The sequence below is a fragment of the Heterodontus francisci genome, chromosome 33 (genome assembly GCF_036365525.1).
Source record: "Heterodontus francisci isolate sHetFra1 chromosome 33, sHetFra1.hap1, whole genome shotgun sequence".
NCBI classification, from domain to species: Eukaryota; Metazoa; Chordata; class Chondrichthyes; order Heterodontiformes; family Heterodontidae; genus Heterodontus; species Heterodontus francisci.
Genome location: NC_090403.1, coordinates 31,991,648 through 32,015,587, shown reverse-complemented (window position 1 = coordinate 32,015,587; position 23,940 = coordinate 31,991,648). Strand labels below are relative to the sequence as shown.

The 23,940-nt window shown below is 40.5% G+C and overlaps 1 protein-coding gene across 2 annotated transcripts in view; it reads left to right on the top strand.

Moving 5' to 3' along the window:
* spop (speckle type BTB/POZ protein) overlaps positions 1-23,940 on the top strand; it is a 120,969-nt gene that overhangs the window by 93,248 nt on the left and 3,781 nt on the right. For both annotated transcript variants that reach the window (XM_068013266.1, XM_068013267.1), the window contains exons 7-10: positions 4,457-4,634; positions 7,239-7,294; positions 7,940-8,062; positions 11,293-11,435. In XM_068013266.1, the coding sequence (XP_067869367.1) occupies positions 4,457-4,634; positions 7,239-7,294; positions 7,940-8,062; positions 11,293-11,435 (500 nt within the window). The remainder of the gene's footprint in view (positions 1-4,456; positions 4,635-7,238; positions 7,295-7,939; positions 8,063-11,292; positions 11,436-23,940) is intronic.

The following is a 23,940-nucleotide window of genomic DNA, read 5'->3' as shown; positions in this document are numbered from 1 at the left end:
TCGCCAGCTCCAGGAGAAATGCCGTGAACAACAGATGCCGCATTATGTTGCTTTCATAGATCTCACCAAAGCCTTTGACCTCGTCAGCAGACGTGGTCTCTTCACACTACAAGCAAAGATCGGATGTCCACCAAAGCTACTAAGTATCATCACCTCATTCCATGACAATATTAAAGGCACAATTCAGCATAGCTGCGCCTCGTCAAACCCCTTTCCTATGCTGAGTGGCGTGAAACAGGGCTGTGTTCTTGCACCTACACTGTTTGGGATCATCATCTCACTGCTGCTCTCGCATGCGTTCAAGTCTTCAGAAGAAGGAATTTTCCTCCACACAAGATCAGGTGGCAGGTTGTTCAACCTTGCCCGCCTAAGAGCGAAGACCAAAGTGTGGAAAGTCCTCATCAGGGAACTCCTCTTTGCTGACGATGCTGCATTAACATCCCACACGGAAGAGTGTCTGCAGAGACTCATCGACAGGATTGCGGCTGCCTGCAACGAATTTAGCCTAACCATCAGCCTCAAGAAAACGAACGTCATGGGACAGGACATCAGAAATGCTCCATTCATCAATATCTGCAACCACGCTCTGGAAGTGGTTCAAAAGAGTTCACCTACCTAGGCTCAACTATCACCAGTAACCTGTCTCTCGATGCAGAAATCAACAAGCGCATGGGAAAGGCGTCCGCTGCTGTGTCCAGACTGGCCAAGAGAGTGTGGGAAAATGGCGCACTGACACGGAACACAAAAGTCCGAGCGTATCAAGCCTGTGTCCTCAGTATCTTGCTCTACGGCAGCGAGGCCTGGACAATGTACGTCAGCCAAGAGCGACGTCTCAATTCATTCCATCTTCGCTGCCTCTGGAGAATCCTTGGCATCAGGTGGCAGGACCATATCTCCAACGCAGAAGTCCTCGAGGCGGAAAACATCCCCAGCATATGCACCCTACGGAGCCAGCGGTGCTGGAGATGGCTTGGCCATGTGAGCCGCATGGAAAAAGGCAGGATCCCCAAGGACACGTTGTACAGCGAGCTTGTCACTGGTATCAGACCCACCGGCCTTCCATGTCTCCGCTTTAAAGACGTCTGCAAACGCGACATGCAGTCCTGTGACATTGATCACCAGTCGTGGGAGACAGTTGCCAGTGATCGCCAGAGCTGGCGGACAGCCATAAAGACGGGGCTAACGTGTGGCGAGTCGAAGAGACTTAGCAGTTGGCAGGAAAAAAGACAGAGGCGCAAGGGAAGAGCCAACTGTGTAACAGCCCCGACAACCAAATTTATCTGCAGCACCTGTGTAAGAGTCTGTCACTCTAGAATTGGCCTTTATAGCCACTCTGGGCACTGCTTCACAAACCGCTGACCACCTCCAGGCGCTTAGCCATTGTCTCTCGAGACAAGGAGGCCAAAGAGAAGTATTGCTTCCGTTCTGGTGTCCCTCCACGTGGTTGTTCTGCATACATAGGACAAAGGACCTAATTTATTTATTTTGGAACATAGGATATTTTGAAACTTTTCACTCTTAACAAATTGGATATATGGTATATCTCCTTATGTTCATTAGTAGGACAGGGCTCAGAGAAAGCTTCTGATTTGACTATTATTCATTTCATAAGCTAACTTTCACAGGTATGTTTTTGAGCACATAGGCAAGACAAATTGTTTGGAGCAATCATACATTTTTATTAAACATTATTATCTACACTTGACCCAAGACATCATGTGCTTTAGGCACTGGTGTTCTCTAAGATGAATTTGAAGGTGTAGGTCCTCAAGCCTCGTGCCAGTTTTTATATTGTTTTGACATACTGTTTAAATCTTGTGTGGAGACTGAATGAGGTAGGTAGATTACTGACCATTTGACCTTTGCTTATGAAACTCTTTCCTGGCCTCTTCCTCACTGTTCTGGCCCCGCTTACTATTACCTGCTGTATAAATAGCTTTTTGCTACCAATTTTATTGTAATGCTTCAGTGCTCTTAATGATTCCTTGGGTCTCACTGTTGCCTCCTTCAGGCAAAGAAATTTAGGTTTGCCTGATCAGTCTGTGATTATATTAGCACCGCAGCCTCACAGCTCCAGCGACCCGGGTTCAATTCTGGGTATCGCCTGTGTGGAGTTTGCAAGTTCTCCGTGTCTGCGTGGGTTTCCTCCGGGTGCTCCGGTTTCCTCCCACAAGCCAAAGACTTGCAGGTTGATGGGTAAATTGGCCATTAGCAATTGCCCCTAGTATAGGTAGGTGGTAGGGAAATATAGGGACAGGTGGGGATATGTGGTAGGAATATGGAATTAGTATAGATGGGTGGTTGATGGTCAGCACAGACTCGGGCCGAAGGGCCTGTTTCAGTGCTGTATCTCTAAACTAAACTGTATGTTAGAGTGCGGATTATTTCACCGTTTAATGGTATGAAATGTATCAATAGGACAGTGTCCCAAGTATTGTCCTCCAAGAGATAATGGCCTAATTATGTACTATGACTTTTAAAATTTTTATCTAAATTCCTGCTGGATCCTGCATCAAATAATATTTGGTGTAGTTCTTATATAAATGTTGTTTGATTAGAATATTTGGGAGCTTGAAGGAGTCATCAGAGTCGTACAGCATAGAAACAGGCCCTTCTAGAGTCTAATGTGAACTCCAAAAAAACAGTTTTATCTGATGAGGTGGAAGTCCCTCACTGTAATAGTGCAAAACCAGCAATATTTGGGAAATAATGGTATGATGCAGACACGATTAAGGCTGTTCCTGCAAAGGTTTAAGTCTGTTTTGTGGTAGGTAGTTTTTCCATTGTTATTTGGAAGAAATTGTGAAGAGCTACTCTTTTTTTAAAACTTTGATTTTGTTTGTAATCCTTTGCTTCAACATTCCTTTGCGTATGGGTTTGTGTAGGATTTTGGTTTAGAAAAATGAATTTCAGCTTTTAATTGAGGGTTTCTGCCTCTACTCCCCTTTCAGGCAGTGAGTTCCAGATCCGCTCTTACCTTGGCTGCTTAGCTGGGAGCATGAGAGTCTGGAGGGTTGGCAGGCTATTTGACTGTGGAGGGGGAGGAGAGGTGTCATAGTTTAGTCCAATCCTGATGCCTACACATGAACTCTTTATATAGCAGGTGTTATTACATCGCAATTTTGCCTGATTTATTTCCACCTCTCTTCCCCATCTTAAATCTCACGTAACATTAATTGCTTAAATTCTTAAAATAGCCTCTGTCACACACTAATGCACTGTTATATAGCTTTTGGTGACGGCTTTGTAACGATGCCTCGTGCATTTATATTTTTCTTCTTGCTTTGAAGGCCTGTTATAAGACAAAATTAGCCTCTCCATTCAGTTCTGTGGGAAGGACGTTTCTTCAAATATTTCTCAATCTGGGATCACATTCTAGGCAGTTGTGGGAAGACGTCGAAGGCCAGTTCAGGGTATAAAGATCTGAAGCCCAATATTGTGGCTATATTGAAGTGGAATGTTGCACTGACATGGACATATTTGTCTAAAATGTAACCTCTTGTCTTAGTTTCTGCACCAATTCCATAGTTCACTGTTGGTTATTTCCCTAATCAATGTCCACTAGCTAATGAGGTTAAAATCAGTACTCATGTAATGTCTACATTGAACCAAGCTTTATACAATCACTGCACATAGTGTAATAATCTTCGTGATAATGAGTGTGCCAGAGTGTTAATGAGCCTGTGATTTATTTTCATAAAGATGGATTGTTTAATGTATCTACAAATTTGAACGTCATTATTTTAACCTCTTGAGTTCTGTTCTTTTATAGTTTGGCTGTTAAATGTGTACATTAGTATATAATGCATGTCTCCCATTAGTAGATAAGTAATGCTGGAATAAAATTATATGTTGCTCTGGTGTATTAAGTTATAATTTTATATATCTTGTGTTCACTGTTTTCTTATCACTGCCATTTTGAACATATTTTCTTGCAAACTGTTTAAACCAGTATGTGCATTAGCAAACTTGCTGGAAATTAAGCTGCAGACAATTATAAGAAGAAATCTTTTTGGAAATACAGTAAAAATAATTAGTGATTTTGATTGGAAATTACTTTGAAAAATGCCGTTCTTTTAATGCACAAATTGCTGCTTCAGTTGCTTTCAAAGTTCCATAAATTTTGCAGGCCATCAGTCAAGCTTTGGGGGGTCTTGTATTGACATTTGAATTTATAAGAAAAGTGGCATTTCAACAAATCAATAGATTATCAAAGTAGGAAATGCATTGTAATGATTTCCCTTTGCCCTTTTAACCTGTATTATATTTACGTACCCTGACTACAGTGGTTTTGTGTGGAGTTTATGCACAACAAGCCTGGATTTTCCAATTGGCATTATTTTAAAACTGGTGGTGGTGCACTTATTTTAAATAATGCTGATTGGAAAACAAAGGATTTAGTGACAATAACGATGTGTTTTGGTGTAACAGTATTTGTGTCTTCTTTACACTCTAGGTTAGCGTGGTCCAGGATTCAGTGAATATTTCGGGCCAGAACACCATGAATATGGTGAAAGTTCCTGAATGCCGGTTAGCAGATGAGCTTGGAGGATTATGGGAGAATTCTAGGTTTACAGACTGTTGCCTTTGTGTAGCTGGCCAAGAGTTCCAAGCACATAAAGCAATTCTAGCAGGTTTGGAAGATGCTTACACCCATATAGCTTTTTACTATGTCTATCTTTTAAGGTTTGTATCAACTAAATTTCAGCATTGAGGAATTTCTCTTAATTCAAACTGTATCAAAGTACACATGTTTTAACCTAGTGCATTCTTATTTCCAATTTTCCACCATTTAAAAAAAAAATCAAAAGCAAACCAGGGATTCTGAAAATTTGAGGTAAAAACAAAGAGTGTCATGTTTGCCAGAAGATTGATCAGCGTCTGAAAACGAAAGATACATTGCTATTTTGGGTGTGGCAGTTCGTCAGATTGGCTATTTGGATGTCCTGCTTGATAATGAGATGGGATCTAAAATTTATCTCTATGAAAGGAATCATCCAAGTTACAAATAAGTTGTGTGGTTTCAACTCACGAGGTCGTCAGATGTAGTATTCAGTATGTTGTCACCAAGAATTTGTTTATCACAGGAGCTGTATGCAGTAATATTTTTAGAATAACACATTGTGTTAGACAAAGAACATTCAATCCTGATGCTCTGATGAAGAGTCACTGACCTGATACGTTAACTCTGCTTCTCTCTCCACAGATGCTGCCAGACCTGCTGAGTATTTCCAGCATTTCTTGTTTTAATTTCAGATTTCCAGCATCTGCAGTATTTTGCTTTTGGTTTAGTTTAGAGATACAGCCCTGAAACAGGCCTTTCGGCCCACCGAGTCTGTGCCGACCATCAACCACCCATTTATACTAAGCCTACACTAATCCCATATTCCTACCACATCCCCACTTGTCCCTATATTTCCCTACCACCTACCTATACTAGTGGCAATTTATAATGGCCAATTTACCTATCAACCTGCAAGTCTTTTGGCTTGTGGGAGGAAACCGGAGCACCCGGAGGAAACCCACGCAGACGCAGGGAGAACTTGCAAACTCCACACAGGCAGTACCCGGAATTGAACCCAGGTCGCTGGAGCTGTGAGGCTGCGGTGCTAACCACTGCGGCGTTTCCAGTAGGGTTTTTGAGCTGCAGTCACTGTGTTTTTACTTTGGAGTTAATTTATATTTGCAAACAATTGTTTTGGGCATTTTCATTATATATTTTTCCTCTGTGCTGACGTTGTTGTAGTTGTAGTATTTTCTTCTCAACTACACTGTTTAACACATTTACAAGGGGTCTGAGATGGCAATGTAGCTAAAGTGTATAGACATTCACTTAAAAGCATTAACCTGAAGTGGTTTTGGAGGCAAAGTTATATCAGAAAGTGATCCCATTCCTTAATAAATGATGTCGATGAGAACATCAAATAAAAATGCACAAGCCAACTTTATCCTCCCACACCAGTGGTATATTGTGGTATTTTTATTGCTACTATTACAGACAATGAAGTGGGAAATTAGTTTGGGATTGGCCACTTGCTATTGAATTGTACATTGTTTCCTACCTGAGTGACTTATATTAGCACCTGAAGCTTTGCATTAATTTTTATATTCCATTCATACAGAATCTTCCTCTGATATGTAGCTTCACAGGCTCTTTTAATTATTTCATTTATCCAGCTGAATGTGAGCAGTTTCCATATGTAGCACCCATTTACTGCTTTGGAGAGATGGTCAGAATTTTGTTAACCAGGTGTCAATCTGCTTTCTATTGCTGAGTAGTTTGTATAAGGGAACTATTAATGTGAACAAAGAGGGGGCTTTTGTAATAGTTTATTCACTGGTGATTGAAACAGAAGAGTAGCTAATGGCCATCTTCTACTGTACAGGAAGAAAAAAGAATTTACAGTGTATTGGGCTTCTAGATTTCAATCAGTTTGAACCAACAGTAAGCAGTGTGAAGTTGCATCTGGTGACTTAAGTCTCTGATCTCTCCATAGGAATTGGTTGTTGTAGTAAGCAGCATATGTTCATTTCCAAACATAATTTTCTGATTATAGATAAAATGATAATGAAATTGTGTTAGAGGGCAGGTGCTGGAGGACTGTTATATGAATGCCTGGAGTTTCTCCTTTTACCCCGCCCCCAAAAGAATGACCATTCAATAAATGGACTATGGTTGTATATGTGGTGGATCAGTGCTATGCAGTATTACAGTACATCTGTTCTGGCTGAGTTCAACCAGATTTATTTAGATTGAAGATTAAAAACTTAGATTTATTCTGGAACCCAAATTCAGGCTCCAGACCGAAATCCATAGGCTTGATTCTGTAATGTCTCTGCTGTGATTCTGAGTTGTCATTGTTCCTTCAATTTGTCTTTATGCTTAAAACTACTGAAATTTTGACCCATAGATACACTTTTGTGATCATGTGGTTTGTTCAGTACTAAGAAGCTTAGAAATTGATTATAAAACCGCGATTCAGGTATTCAAATATGGTATGAACTATTAAATACCAGGTGGCATTTTGAGTCTCTTTTCAGGTTTTAGACTTTAAAATTGCACAAACTGAGCTTGCACAGCTGATTTAGTTAAGTGTTGCATTTTATGTTTACTACCTTTATCGTAAACGTTTATACTACTAATGTAACATTTAGTGCAATAAGTCAGTGGTAGTTAATTGCAGCCTGAATGCTTGAATTAGAATGATTAAATTTTTAAAAATCTACTTTATATTTAGCTCGTTCCCCAGTCTTCAGTGCTATGTTTGAGCATGAAATGGAAGAAAGCAAAAAGGTAATGCATATGTAATTTATCAGAAATAATAGATATTGTGCTTCATCAACGGTGCTCAGTGTTATTTTATTGTGTCCCAGTTAATGGGAAAGAAAAAATCTAGGTGGTGTACTTTTATTTAAAGCACTGACTGAACCTTCAACTTGCTTAAATAAGATGCATGCGACAATGTCCGATATCCCATCCAATAATGATTTGCCATAATGAGTGATCTTCTCTCCATGCTGCTTTGGTGTAATCAGTGACTGGGGCGTGCTTATAGCCTGGAATGACCCCTTATGCTTTAACTCTGTTTTTGACTTCAGTGCAGCCTGTGTGTGGACTTAGAGTGCATGGCCCTGGAAAAATATGCTGTGGACTGGTGTGCTGCATAGCCTCACACACCAAAGATTACATGAGGATGCAGTCAAAGTATTTCTCCTCCCATCCCTCCTTTACACGTTTTTTTTTTGGGTGGGGTGGGGGAGTGAGGCTTCAGAGGAATTATTAGCAGTGTGTTCCATGTTCTTTTCCGCTTCTAAGACTAAGTTAATTTTCAGTATTGAATGCCATTTTGTTCTTTGTCTAAATTTTTTTATGCAAAATCTAATGAGCAGCAATCACAGGATTTAATTTAAAAATCTTTCCTCCCCTAATTTTCCACAGAACCGAGTGGAAATTAATGATGTGGAGCCTGAAGTCTTTAAGGAGATGATGTGCTTTATTTATACGGGGAAGGCGCCAAATCTTGACAAAATGGCAGATGACTTGCTTGCAGCTGCTGATAAGGTGAGTGGGAAGGATGGAAAGGGACCTTAGTTGGCCAGTATTTAACTGTGGAACAATATGGGTTTAAATGACATTGAAATTAGAGCACTGGAAGCTATTCACTTCAGGTACCTATCCTAAAATAAAAACAAAGTTTTCATTTCTGGTTTTATTTATCATTGGAGATTGATTTTGAGTTGCCGAACAGATCATTATTGTCGTCATCAGATGGACAATCCTCTCTTCTTTCCATGTTAGAGCTCCAGCATTTTTTTTTTTTAAATCCTAGGAAAACAGAGTTTTGATTTAATGTATTGCCATGCACCCACTATCCAGTCCAGCATCTGAAGCAGTCCAGATTAAATTACTTTTTAATGTCCAGTCAATATTTCCCCTGTTCTAGTTGTGCTAGTTAAATGGTTTGTTCATAGTTATATCCCACTCAGTGTTATGATTCTTAGTCGATGGTGCATCAACAGAGATGCGTAATAGTTAATGTCAAATCACCACAAAAAGTTGATTTGTTGCATCATAGGTGGTTGGTACCTTCTATTAAAATATGAGCTTTCTACCAATACTTTTAATTCGCTTTCACAGAAAAAGGCAGCTCTTGTAAGAAAATTGACCCTCATCACCCCCAAACCCATCCCAGGAACTTGAACCTGTATTCAAGCTAATACTGACGGTTAAATTTATTTACAAGTAAGGTAATTACACACAAGTAGACTATAGCAAGAGATTAGTAATACAATACTTCATAGATAAATTGTTTCAAATAAACAAAATTCTGAAATCTTAGTGTTTCAGGCTAATTTTCTTGATTAAATGTTATACGGGTGATGACTTCAAAAAACCCTTCTTAGCCACCTCATGCAGAATAAGCAATGTGAAGCAAGAACTTGAGATCTGACTACTGCTGCCTCATTATATGTTAGATCTTTTAAAAATAAACCTACTTCAAATTCAAACAATTAACCAACTGTAACACTTTAGATGAATGGGTGAACTGAAGTATTTTGAGCCATCTGGTTGTTTCTGTGCTTATCGCACCCAGCTGTTAGAAATTATGGCTTGTTTACTTCTCCTGTGCCTTCCAATGATTTTAAACAATGGATAACTTGAGGGTTTAGCCATTAAAGACATTGAGAAGTAGACAAATTCAATCTTCAAACTCTGTGTCACCTCAAAGGTTCTGATTGCAGATCGAAACTCAATATTGCCATATTTTGTGTGTTAGCTTTTGGTGCCAAGCCAATAGAACTATTTCATGCACATTGTACTTTTCTATCTGGTCGCATTAAGAAATTATAATACAGAATTTTTCCCTATTTGTGTTATAAAGTTCTGATTCCTTTACACTTATTGATTTGCTGATTGATTAATTGCATTTTACCCAAAGTGTATTTTTTCTAAGAAAATAGATATGACACTTGAGTAGAAGTTGCAATACTTCAGTGTTGCTGATGTTTATAGTCCTGAGGTTTATAGAAAGCGGTTTCATTTGAAGTCTGATTGGCAAATTTGAGCAAAGAAAACTTGGAAAATGCAATGTGATTCTGCACACTTGGCCACTGCAGCCCATGTTAACCAAGGGTTAAGCTATGAAGAGAGATTACACAAACTAGGGTTGTATTTCCTGGAATTTAGAAGGTTAAAAGGTGATAAGGAATTGAAGGTTTCATGATATTAAGGGGAACAGCTAGTTTATCCCAATCTATCCTATTTTCACTAGTTGGGGAGTCTCTTGGGAAGTATAGTCCAAACTAGAGCCAGAATTTTCAGGAGTGAAATTAGGAACCTATTCACGCAAAGAATAGTAGAAGTTTGGAACTCGCTTCCGAAAACAGCATTGATGCTAGATCAGTTAATTTTAAAACTCAGATTGATAGATTTTTGTTAGCCAAAGGTATTAATAAGTATGGAGCAAAGGCAGGTGTATGGAATTCGGTTACAGATCAACTATGATCTCGTTGAATGGTGGAACAAGCTTGAGGGCCTAAATGGCCTTTCCCTTTTCCTATGTTCCTATATTAACTTGGGTTGGCTTGCCATGGGCACTAGATGGCACCAGCTCCAGTTTTAAAATTTGTGTTGAAAATACCACAAGATTTTTCAATTCTCAGGGCTGGCTCAAAAATCTTCACTTGGGGGTTCAGCTCACGACAAGAATATCTATATTCCAGCTAGATGTGGTACCCAACTGAAGATAAACTTTTCTCATTCGCTGGTCATGTTCCACTTATGGGCAAGGAATGGTTGCAAAACTTCTCTCATAAAAATGTAGCGGCCACGTTGCAGCTGCCTCTTCTATTTAGTGATGGAGGTAATATGTTTTTAACCAGTTTTGAATTAAGTCACAAATTAGCCCAGTCTGTGGGTTGGCTGCTTCTGTGGAATCACCTGCTCAAAGAAAATTTTAAACTCAGTTGGTAGCATTTTTGCTCACGGTTGAGATGTGAGAAGCAGAGCTGTAATTATATTGGATTATTGAGGATATTGAACTATATTTTGTACTATATAGTATGATCATATATTATCTATGTAGAATCGTGCTTGTTCTCAACAATGATTTGAATCTATTGTGTGCACCAAAACTTTTGCAGCAGTAGAACTTGAGATTATTTAGTAGTTATAAATAGTTTGCTTCACTGATAATCATAGCACTGTACAAGTAATGTAAAGTGACTACATATGTTTTGTACTATGATCTGAATGTCACATCTGGTTTTTATAACCCTCTGACTTGTTAATCCTTTTGAGATAGTTATATTTTCGCAATGTAATTTGTGCCGCATGATCAGATTAGTTTGTAAAAATATATGAACTCATAAATATTCTCTAGTTTCATTATTTCTTTTTGATGTTGGTCATTTATTGACCATAGTTTTTGGGGGTCTGTGTTATCTATTTTGAAGTTGAATATAGCAACCATATAAGTGGCTAAATGTGGATGAAATTGGATATTGTATTTAAATTTTAACCAGTTCAGGTCCCAAAGTTCAGGTTATGGTAGAATGCATGCATTTTAGAGTTGCAGAAGCTAAATTCAAAAACTCAGTTAAGATTGAGTATGTAGCTTGGATCTGAGTAAAAAAAATGGATATGGTTGCATGTATTGAGTTTTTTTTCAATTGAAAGTATTTAACTGAAAGGCAATGTGTTTTTAACCAGTTTCAATGGCATAAGTGAACGACAGTAATTTAATATTTGCCTGGTCTTTTTCTAAATGATCCAAATTCTTATTGTTTCAGTACGCTCTGGAGCGATTGAAGGTGATGTGTGAGGATGCTCTTTGCAGCAATTTGTCTGTGGAAAATGCAGCAGAAATTTTAATTCTGGCAGATCTACACAGTGCGGATCAACTCAAAACTCAAGCAGTAGACTTCATAAACTAGTGAGTACCAAAATTCAGTGCTGTAACAAACTGAAATTCTTTTAATTGTGCTTACAGGCTGACTGTCACTGGGTCAGCACTATGCCCTTTCGTCTCAGTTTGAGTTCAGGCTGCTCCTGTCTCGGTCCTGAGTGAGATTAATCCTGGACGCACCCAGCAGCAGACTGCCCACAGTTTAGCATGATTTGGCAGTCTCACTTTGGCCACAGGATAGATCGTGTGGCAATGGAAATCTCTCAGTGTTGCAGCTAGCGATAATCTTCTGAGGCCAAGGATAAGTAAACTTTTCTCACCATTTAAGAATACTTGATGTTGGCATTGAATGCCCAAAATGTAAAAGTCTCATTGTTCATTGTCAGCCCTACCTTCATGAGCCCAAAAAGGTACATTGATGACTCTGGCACTGTCTCATTACAAATGGCTTTGCACATTTACCTGTTCCTGATATTAACTTTTTTTCTGCTTTGTAGCTCCATCTTTTTCAATGTTCTTACTTTTTTTCCCACTTTAAAATAAAGCCATTACTGTCACATGTCTTTACCTTCAATGATAAGTAAATCTTTTGAAGCTTCAAATTGGTATCCTCTGAATCTAAACTTTTTTTTTCAAGATCTTGAATAGATTTGAAATAGATGACTGCACCTCTCTACACCCCAATTCCTAGGTAGTGATTTTAGTTGGGGTGATTTGTAGATGTATAATGGTAGTGTGAAAAACTGCAGTGTGTAAAATATATCAACAAATTTCAGGCTTTGACCAGATAGAAGGTGGACAAAATTCTTTTAAGGCAATCTTTGACAGCCAAGTGGAGTTATGCATATCCATATTACAAAATGCTAATTATATTTTTTTTTAAATGCTATGGCTTCAATTTGTGTTGACTATTTTTAACTACTTTTCTACCATGGTAACTAGTCATAAAGCTGTAAACATAGAGCTGCACTTTGATCACAAAGATTTGATGCTATGTTAACTGAATTACTAATTTGCAGTAACCTGCTTACAACCTTTTCATCTGTTGCTGATGGTTTATTTCCCATCCTGCACAACATGTTCTGAAAACAAACATCAAACAACAAGCGTACTTACTATTGTTGCATGAAGCGATACAATTTGGATCCGGTATCAAATGTGATATCAGTTTTTTGATTTGCATTATTACTTTTATTAACTGCTTGTAACTTGAGCATTGGTATAATTCCACAAAGATTTCAATTTTGGTTACCACCCCTTAACATATTTCTTTCTTTCTTTTGGGCCTCCTTATCTCGAGAGACAATGGATACGCGCCTGGAGGTGGTCAGTGGTTTGTGAAGCAGCGCCTGGAGTGGCTATAAAGGCCAATTCTGGAGTGACAGGCTCTTCCACAGGTGCTGCAGAGAAATTTGTTTGTTGGGGCTGTTGCACAGTTGGCTCTCCCCTTGCGCCTCTGTCTTTTTTCCTGCCAACTACTAAGTCTCTTCGACTCGCCACAATTTAGCCCTGTCTTTATGGCTGCCCGCCAGCTCTGGCGAATGCTGGCAACTGACTCCCACGACTTGTGATCAATGTCACACGATTTCATGTCGCGTTTGCAGACGTCTTTATAACGGAGACATGGACGGCCGGTGGGTCTGATACCAGTGGCGAGCTCGCTGTACAATGTGTCTTTGGGGATCCTGCCATCTTCCATGCGGCTCACATGGCCAAGCCATCTCAAGCGCCGCTGACTCAGTAGTGTGTATAAGCTGGGGGTGTTGGCCGCTTCAAGGACTTCTGTGTTGGAGATATAGTCCTGCCACCTGATGCCAAGTATTCTCCGAAGGCAGCGAAGATGGAATGAATTGAGACGTCGCTCTTGGCTGGCATACGTTGTCCAGGCCTCGCTGCCGTAGAGCAAGGTACTGAGGACACAGGCCTGATACACTCGGACTTTTGTGTTCCGTGTCAGTGCGCCATTTTCCCACACTCTCTTGGCCAGTCTGGACATAGCAGTGGAAGCCTTACCCATGCGCTTGTTGATTTCTGCATCTAGAGACAGGTTACTGGTGATAGTTGAGCCTAGGTAGGTGAACTCTTGAACCACTTCCAGAGCATGGTCGCCAATATTGATGGATGGAGCATTTCTGACATCCTGCCCCATGATGTTCGTTTTCTTGAGGCTGATGGTTAGGCCAAATTCATTGCAGGCAGACGCAAACCTGTCGATGAGACTCTGCAGGCATTCTTCAGTGTGAGATGTTAAAGCAGCATCGTCAGCAAAGAGGAGTTCTCTGATGAGGACTTTCCGTACTTTGGACTTCGCTCTTAGACGGGCAAGGTTGAACAACCTGCCCCCTGATCTTGTGTGGAGGAAAATTCCTTCTTCAGAGGACTTGAACGCATGTGAAAGCAGCAGGGAGAAGAAAATCCCAAAAAGTGTGGGTGCGAGAACACAGCCCTGTTTCACACCACTCAGGATAGGAAAGGGCTCTGATGAGGAGCCACCATGTTGAATTGTGCCTTTCATATTGTCATGGAATGAGGTGATGATACTTAGTAGCTTTGGTGGACATCCGATCTTTTCTAGTAGTCTGAAGAGACCACGTCTGCTGACGAGGTCAAAGGCTTTGGTGAGATCAATGAAAGCAATGTAGAGGGGCATCTGTTGGTCACGGCATTTCTCCTGTATCTGACGAAGGGAGAACAGCATGTCAATAGTCGATCTCTCTGCACGAAAGCAACACTGTGCCTCAGGGTAGACGCGCTCGGCCAGCCTCTGGAGCCTGTTCAGAGCGACTCGAGCAAAGACTTTCCCCACTATGCTGAGCAGGGAGATTCCACGGTAGTTGTTGCAGTCACCGCGGTCACCTTTGTTTTTATAGAGGGTGATGATGTTGGCATTGCGCATGTCCTGGGGTACTGCTCCCTCGTCCCAGCACAGGCATAGCAGTTCATGTAGTGCTGAGAGTATAGCAGGCTTGGCACTCTTGATTATTTCAGGGGTAATGCTGTCCTTCCCAGGGGCTTTTCCGCTGGCTAGGGAATCAATGGCATCACTGAGTTCCGATTTGGTTGGCTGTATGTCCAGCTCATCCATGACTGGTAGAGGCTGGGCTGCATTGAGGGCAGTCTCAGTGACAGCATTCTCCCTGGAGTACAGTTCTAGGTAGTGCTCAACCCAGCGGTCCATCTGTTTGCGTTGGTCAGTGATTATGTCCCCCGATTTAGATTTGAGGGGGGTGATCTTCTTGATGGTTGGCCCAAGAGCTCTCTTCATGCCATCATACATTCCTCTGATGTTTCCGGTGTCTGAGGCCAGCTGAATATGACTGCATAGGTGTTGCCAGTAGTCGTTTGCGCAACGCCTAGCTGTTCTTTGTGCAGTACTTCTGGCTGCTTTAAGTGCTGCGGATGTTAAATCGCTGGGGGCTTTCTTGTAGTTCAAAAGTGCAATGCGCTTAGCGGCTATGACAGGTTCCAGCTCTTCATTATGAGATTGAAACCAGTCTGCATTTCTCTTCGCACATTTGCCGTAGGTGGTCAAAGCTGACTCATAGATGGCGTCTCTGATGTGGGCCCACTTGGTCTCAGCATCCCCTGTGGGAGTGTTTTGAAGGGCTGTTACAAGTGAATTTAGAAATTTTTGTAACAGCTGTGGGTGAGAAATTCTGCTCGTGTTGATGCGCGGGTGGCCCTTCTGCTTGGAATGATGCAACTTCTTTGGTCTGAGTCTAACCTTGCCATTAAACCTACCATTAAGTGAAAAACAAATAAAGTTCGTAAACTCTTGGAAACAGTTTTTTAAAAATCAGTGGTTTTAGCAATAGACCAGCTTGCCACCTCTTATTTATGTGCTTGGGGTGGCATAGCATGAAAATATTTATAAAACAGCATTGCACACTTACTGATAGACTGATAATGGCTTCAGGGATCAAGATTTTTACTTTGGGATGAGATGCAGAATGAATGCATCTGAAGAATAGATGGAGTGTTTTTTTTTCTGTACCCATTGGAGATGGGAGTTAAATAACTAGTGCTTTTTGGGGGGGGGGTGGGGGAAATTCCACTTCTGAGTGCCAGGTTGGATGGCAGTGAAGAACAGCACAATTCTGTAGTATGCTATAAGTCAGAATAGATCAAAACCTTACGTGAAGCAGACTTTTCAGAAACCTAAGTAACTTGAAGTACTTGGGACAGATTGGAGTGCTGTACCAATATTTTTAGAGTTGAATCACAGTTTACGAGAATAAAAGTTTTGCGCTTAGATCAGGATTTCAGTAAATTCCATCTTAAAATTTTAATTATTTAAATATAAATATTCGAACAAAGCAGAAAATATAAACTTTATGGTGTATATTTCAGTGAGTGTTGAAGATACCCTGTATCTTGGTATGGTTTGCCAAAGTATTATACTGGGCACAAGAGGGTCTTTTGGTGGGAAATTTGGTACTTGCTTCAAATTTTTTTTATTTCCAGTAACACTTTGTTGGCTTGCTTGATGACTACCGAGCACATTAGAATTCTCTGCTTGGATGAAACTGAAGACATTAGATGTGAGCTTATGTGGGGCAGATAGCATTAGAATCTGCTGTGTGTATTTTGCTCTGTTCCCAAAAATGTACTTGTTTAAATAGAAATATGTCTAAGATCCAGTAGGATTTTCAGAGCTACGACTGGTAGATTGTCTTATGAAAAATATGCACTACTTTGCTTACCCCATTTCTATTTATAATGTATTATTTTGCATTCATTTATGTGGAGTACTGACCCCTGACTATTGCTGAATGCTTTAAAAGAATTCTTAAAACTGCATCGTAATCAGCAAAGTTCATATGACATTTCATGTGAAAATCCCTTAACAGGCTATGAGCAAGTGTTGTAAAAGAAGCGATGCTTTCACATTTTTGTGCGTACTAAATTATGCCATATCAGGTTTTTGGGATTTGCAATTAAGTTTTAAAAAAAGATGATTTAGGTAGCATGTTATGTGATCTGCAGCACAATTTCTATAAGTTTGTTGATTAGATTTCAGTATACTGGTCAGCCAACATTTTGGGGATGGTAATGATCAATGGCTGATGTTTAATACAATCTACTAAGTGTCAAAGTGGATGAGGGTGAGAATGTATCAAATGAAAAACGGACAAAATGCAAGCAATGTGACATCTAAAATTACAATTGTGTCCAGATAAACGTTGAGTACTGTGAATCCAAACCTGTTTTACACTGTACTTTTCCAGTCTACTATTAACATTTTTGAGTCAAGAATGGTAGATATTGCTGAACAGACATTTTGTTGAAACTTTTCATCTTGCACTCATTCTTGCAAGAATACCAATGTAAGGGAAAGCAACAAATTTATACGGTATGAGAAGAGTGCTGATTGATTGGCAAGTGGACTCTGATTGGTAGAGGCGTTGCCTTGGAGAATGCACCAGCGTATGGTGACTGAGTTAACTGCCAAGCTTTAATTGAAATTGCTTGACTCTGGTCAAGGCGTTGCCTTGAGGAATGAACCAGCAAACGGCTGTCACTTATTTTGTTTAACTGAAACAGGCACAATGTGTCTACAGGTTCTTTCTGTATGTAAAGAACTGGGTCCTGTGTATTAATAGATGTAGCTTCCAGTATGCGCAAATGTTCCACACTGCGAGCCCTACAGACAATCTTACATTGGTTGTAAGCGTAATTCTTAGCACACTGGGGATTATTTATCAAATGTTGTCCAATCGCAGAATCACATCTAATGTCTGTGTTTTGAGTTTTGCACGCACGGGCTGATTGGGTACAGTCTGTACCTTGCCTGTTGCAAACAGGATGCTGCCGTCAAGCCAGAAAGACGTTCTGCCTATCTCTCAAATGAGTAATGTGGTATATGAATTTCAGTGCTCGTGTGATGCTAGGTATATAAGCCGTACATCCCAAAGACTGGCGGATCGTATCAAACAGCATGTCCCTTCCGCTGTTTGCTGGTTCATTGGTCAAGGAATTGCCCTGAGAAATCAGTCAAGCTGCCTGGTTTATATTTCAAAGAAAGCTTGGCAGTTAACTCAGTCACCATACACTGGTGCATTCTGCATGGCAATGCCTCTACCAGTCAGAGTCCACTTGTCAATCAATCAGCACTCTCTTGTCATACAGTATAAATTTGTTGCTTTCCCTTACATTAGTATTCTTGCAAATTGTCCTGATGAGTGCAAGATGAAAAGCTTTGACAAAATGTCTGTTTTCAGCAATACTCAAGTTCTGTACTACCAAACGACTAATGGTATATAATAATAGGAAAGACTGAGCTTGCAGTTTTCAAGTTCAGTGCTATGATCACTAATCTCAGCTAGTTACAGCATCTTGCTCCTCTCTGCTTCTGTTAGGTTGGCATCAAATGCAATCTAAAACATGATCTTGCTCTGCTTTGCATGATTGACCATGTTCTCAATTTCAGTTTTAAGCTGATAATCCTACCTTTTGGGTATTCTGTCCTTGGTAAAGGATCGGTCTATCCAGTTAGGAATCAACTATTCTAAGCCAGTTTTCATTCATGTTGTGCATCAGGCCTAATTAAGGCATTTTAAAAACCTGAATATGAGTTATATGTTCTATTATTACATTGCTAAAAGTTGGTTTATTGGTATTAATGAAGGATTCTTGGAGAAATAATTGAAATATATGAATTCCATTTTCAAGTAAAATGGTACTGTGAAAATTTAGCCTTGGAACACAGACTCTGGAGTAGTGGAATTGTGGTGTTAGTGACAGTCTCTACATGTAAACTTGTAGATGCTTTGCTAGAGATTTGGCCATAGTAATGACATTTAATGTGGAGTGACGACTGTGCTTAGAGAACATAAAATATAACCATTAGTTGGATTTTCTTGTAAATTTGTTCTAAGGGAAACTTGACATTTAAGTTGATGGAGAGGGATAATTAGAACAAGATGTTGTATTTTATAATGGCCTTATAAAATAAGGTGGCAGAGCTGTAAGATCACATTATTTCCAGCTCAGAAAAGTTACTGGTATGGGAAATGATAGTGACCTTTTTTTGAAAAGGAACTGTAGTTTGTTTGGAAGAGAAACAATTACATGTGTACATTTCCTATCACAGATTACCATAAGATTTTAAATTGTAGTTTGCTGGGAGGATAGTCAACCTAAACTCTAGCAGTAATAATTTCAGTAAAAGTTCTTCTTGCCAGTTATATTTTTCCCCTTACTTTCTCTCTTTCCACCACCACCCCACTGCCCTCTCACACAAAAAGTATATCCTTATCCTCAGTGGAGAAAACAATTAAAACTACCCCATATTCACCTCTGCTTAAACAGTCATGGCCAATCCTTAGGGAAGTTAGCTTGAGTATGAGAGACTATGAATTGACAGCTTTGCTGACTTACAAACTACCTAACTGAGACTATGAAGTTTGAAGATGAACATCAGTCAAAGTTGATCTTGCATTTAATCCATAAGAAAATCTTGTTGATTTGAAACTTGACTATCAAGTTCTTCCACTAAACTGCTGAGAGAACAAAAGAGGCAAATTTACCAAAAGGTGAGATGAACTCTGAATGCTGAGACTTTTTGCAGTGTGCTGCTTTAATGCAGACCTGCTATATCACTAATGTAGCTCCAAATCAATTCTGAAACTCGTGGTTTGCCTGCAGTTCCCAGCAGCAGTGTGCAGCCAGAAACCATTTTGGTTTTCAGAAGGGAACTCACAGTTCAAAGAAAACTACAAAGTACATTGCGGTTAATAAAATTTAAAAACAAAAATCTGCTGGTTAGGTTTGCTGTATCTATAAGGCTTTCCCATTGGAAAGGCATCCTAATTTGTTCCAAGTACTAACAAGATGTGTCAAATTAAAAACGCGAAATTTAGTGTTATGGTAGACCTCTCGGAGGGAAATATAAGATTGAGTAGGACTGTGAAATGAAGATTTCAAATTTTTGAGCCAGTTTATTTTTAAATTCATAACACTAACACTGCCTAGAGTAGACTATTTTTTAAATGATTGTGTTAGCAGTTTCTGGCTTTATTGTTATCTCTTTGCTCACTGCAGCAAGTTCTCCCCACCGGTCTGTCAGAACTGGCAGATTCTGATAAGCCAAAGCTTGCTGCTGTGGTTGCTTTCATGACAAAATAAGAGTGAAATGTTCTTCTTGTCAAATGTTTTAGATGCATTTATTCACATTTTCCTTGATGGGTGCCTAAATATATTGGTCGGAATTTTTACAACTTGCTGCCGATCTCTGTGGTGAGCTCCAAAAACAGCGGGACGCACGAATGGGATTTGCCCCACGGAGCCCCTGCGATATTTAGCGCGGTGGCTCATTTACGTAGAGGGGGCGGGCACTCCGTCCCCGGCAACCGCACCACTGCCATTTTTAAAGGGCTTCCAACCCTTCAGTTCCATTTAAATTTTAACGGTGCAGGGGTCTTTAAAAATTAAATTTAAACCTTTATTAGCAGTTTCAATCCCCTCTCCCACTCCCCAATGACTAATCAATTTATTAATTGCCCTGTATCTCCAAAAAAAACTAAACTTGCGATCTCGACCTTCCACTCACCCGCCCCCCCCACCCCTCACCCCCAAAGTTCAGAGCCGTTAACCTTCAACCCATTCCCACTATCCCCTCTGCCTATCGCATTAGTTTTTATCGTTCTTCCCTTCCCACTAGTGTTTCGCCTCACATCTCCAAATGGAGATCCGAAGGCATGGGAGTTCCAGGAACCAGCTGGAATATCGGAGTGGAACGGCCGTCAAAACAAAAGTTTCTGTCACCGAGCGGTGGGAGGTCGCTATGAGGCCTCGCTGCCGCAAATGATATGGGGTGGGGCCTTCCCGGCATCAAGGCGAGCTTCTCCCGGAGGTATTTTCTGGGCCCCCACACCATGACCCTTGACATTGTGGGGGCTGGTAAAATCCAGCCCATTGTGGTTTCTAGAGTGCATTTTCAAGGTTATTGACATTTTCAACACATTTTTATGTTGCAATTTGTTCACTATTTTTTTAATTAACATGGGTTAGCTTAGCTGCCCAGTGGACTGGTGGCTTATGATGTAGCCTGGTGTAATATTAAGCTATACAGGCTAGGTTTACATCCTGGTCTATGTTGTTCTCAACCAGGACGCCACTTGGGGCTACTCTTTTCCTCACCCCATTGTGCACTGGGAAGGAAAATAATCAGGCAGGGTTTGCACTCCCTAGTCACTGTTCAGTCACTCCTGCTAGAAACTGCAATATGTGGGTGAGGAGATGATTGAATCACCTACTGAAACTTAATGCCAAGGCTCACATGGAAAAGTGTCTCAGGCAAGGTGTTCGAGCTTGCCAGTGCCTCTGTGGACTCTATCTCACTATATCTATATGTCTCTATCTCTGAAACAGGTCCTTCGGCCCACTGAGTCTGTGCCGACCAACAACCACCCATTTATACGAACCCTACAGTAATCCCATATTCCCTACTACCTACCTACACTAGGGGCAATTTACAATGGCCAATTTACCTATCACCTGCAAGTCTTTGGATGTGGGAGGAAACCGGAGCACCTGGCGAAAACCCACGCGGTCACAGGAAGAACTTGCAAACTCCGCACAGGCAGTACCCAGAATTGAACCCGGGTCCCTGGAGCTGTGAGGCTTCGGTGCTAACCACTGCGCCCCCCTGTATCCAGCAAGAGTTTTCTGTTGGCTCGCCCACAAACCAGCCGGTCTATAATAATCCTTCCTTCAAATTGGAAGGTACCAAAAGGTACTAAAGCTCTCTTCCCATTTGGCACTGTCTCATGGCAGTCTGCCTGAGATTGATCAGACTGTATGCACAATACAAGACGTCTGAGTTTTAAATAGAATGGTAGGCAGGATTTCATTGGCATGAATTTTCTTTTTGCTAAATAACCACAGTAAATGATTTGCATGGCAGTACGTACCACATTTGTGAAACAGTGACAAAGATCAGCTGGAATGGTTGTGCCACTGATATTCTATTCTGCATTGAGTTCTCCTTTTGAAGCTATTGATTGCACTTGCTTGTGGAGGAGTGTATCAATTTATCCACATTTCTTGGCATGATTGCTTGTGCTGGGAATGGTGCAGGTCAGGGGGATGAGGCAGCTCTTTGGTCATGGCTTCGGAGAATTAGTTACACTTGGACAGATGAGAAGGCCCTAAATGCCCTTTATTATGTTGGTTGAGATCATTGCCCTTCATGATTGAGTAGTTAGGTAGTGGACAGTGCTGTGCTGGGGGGCGGCGGGGCGCTTATACTGAGTGAGCCTCTAGAACAACTCCCAGACTACTCGATAATCATTCACATTTGGTGGAGGTGCGTTTTATAACCGGCACAGTAAGCACTGAGCCAGGTCTTCTGGAAATGCAAGACTGGTCATGCTAGTGGTTTTATGGGCTGCTATCCAGAATATGTATAGGAGGTTCCCTTCTGCCCAAAGTCTCCCTTTTATTTTCCCACCAGCAGTTCTCTGCTATTTAGAAATAAAATTTGTTGTATTTGTCTGGAGTGTGGTATATGATGTATTATCTTAAGTTGGCCTTTGTGTGCATTTGCAACTTGGGCCTTGAATGAAGGGAATTTCTATCTCAGAAGCAGATTTGCACAACTTGTACTTAAAATACGTTTTCAAATATTTAGTGACAATATTTAATTGGCAGGCAATATTTGTAAATATTTAATTAATATCGAAAGAATGTACAGTTACTGCCACTCTCATGTTTGCCATATGAGGTCAAAGACTTGCAAACGTAGAGGTAAAGAATAAGCTCCTAAATCTGTGAAACCAGGTTGAGCCACAAAGCCATTTCCTGAAGCCGGTGAGTAGGGGGGGGGGGGGATGGCGGGAGTTGGTGAAGAAAAAAAATATTTGCACATATATAACATCTAATCACGTCCCTCAGAAATGTCCCAAAGCAGCTCACATTGAATAAATTAAGTGCTTGTGGAGCAAAGTGTGGCGGCCATTTGGTGCAGTGCAAGACACCACAGGCAGCATTGAGATGAATGACCAGTTAATCTGTTCATTTGTTGGTATTGGTTGAGGGAAGAATGCTGGCTGGAAGAACTGTCAATAGTGCCATGGAACCTTCAGTATCTACCTGAACCACGAACACAGCAGTTTGAGGCTTAATTTAGTGCCACATCTGACAGATGGCACTTGTGACCATGTATCATGAGATGCCAACCTAAATTTTGTGCTCAAGTACTGGAGTGGGGCTTGAGCTACTTTCTGACTTGGAGGCCAGAATGGATGCAACTGAATCAAATTGATACCTCTTAGGGAATTTAATGACTTCACTAATTGTCTTGTTAATTACCCTCTGAATTTCCAATTTAACCTGGCTTGATATTTGACTCAAAGGAGATTTTTGCGAAATAATTTGATAATTTTTGCAGCCTCTGGTCTAGCGGTCACAGTATATTGAAAACACTGATCCTCGCCTCATGGAGATTACACTGAGCTACCGTGAAAGAAAAATGACATCCTTTACCTTCATAAATTTGTTAGTCTATTAGAGAAGATTTGTAGTCCACCAGGGCTTTACACCTTTTTAATATGTTATTAATTATGTAATTTTGAAAGCAAATTGTGTGGACTTGCACCTAAACATTTTATTAGTGTTAAGGTAGAAAGGCTTTTATATGTAAGTCTTTATGTACAAGTCATTGTGTTTCCATTTGTTGATCCAGGACCTAATCCTACCTCTAGTGAGAGAATAAAGTTGTCTTTTATTAAGAGCCTCTGAAGGACATTGAGTGGTGGAGTGAAGTGAGAGGATGCATGTAAATGAAGTGGGGACACCGGGCAGCAGGAATTTAAAAGAAGACTAGGAGCAGAGCAGCACAAAAGGAGAGGCCCAAGATCAGAGCAGTCATAAAAGGAGAGGCGTGGGAGCGGAGTGGAACAGCGGCAAAGGAGAGGCGCCGTAGCAGGGTGGCACTATGATCAGTGATCAGCTGTGAGTCTGAACCGAACAGGAGGGAAAAGAAAGTGTTGTCACAGGCCACGTAGTCATGTGGGGTGAGTATACTGGTAAGCATTTAATTTAAATTAATCAACTATAAGGTGAGACCAAATCAATTAATTAGCATAAAATTTAAAATCAATTTTCGAATTTATCACATAATTACAAGCAGTGTTCAATTAATTAATCAAAACTATGGGATGAATTTAAAATTAAATAGGAAGGGATAGTATCAGTAAAGGTTTCTGAATTTTTCAGTAAATTAAAATCTAAGATATATAGTTAAGAGGTATGTAAAACCTTTAAGTTAACCTCCCTATAAAATAATGATGTTAGCACAGGGGAAGCAGCTGATTGGTGAGTAGCTGGTGAGTTTATTTAGTTAAGTCTTGTGTTTATTTCTGTTAAGTCAGTTAATAGTCTAATAAGTAGAGGCGTAGCAGGGTATCTTGGTCCTGTGGAGTGCACATCCTGTTCCATGTGGGAACTCCAGGATTATTCTCGTGTCCTGGACAGTCACGTGCAAGAAGTGTTAGTTGGAGGAGCTCGAGCTCCGGGTTTTGGAGCTTGA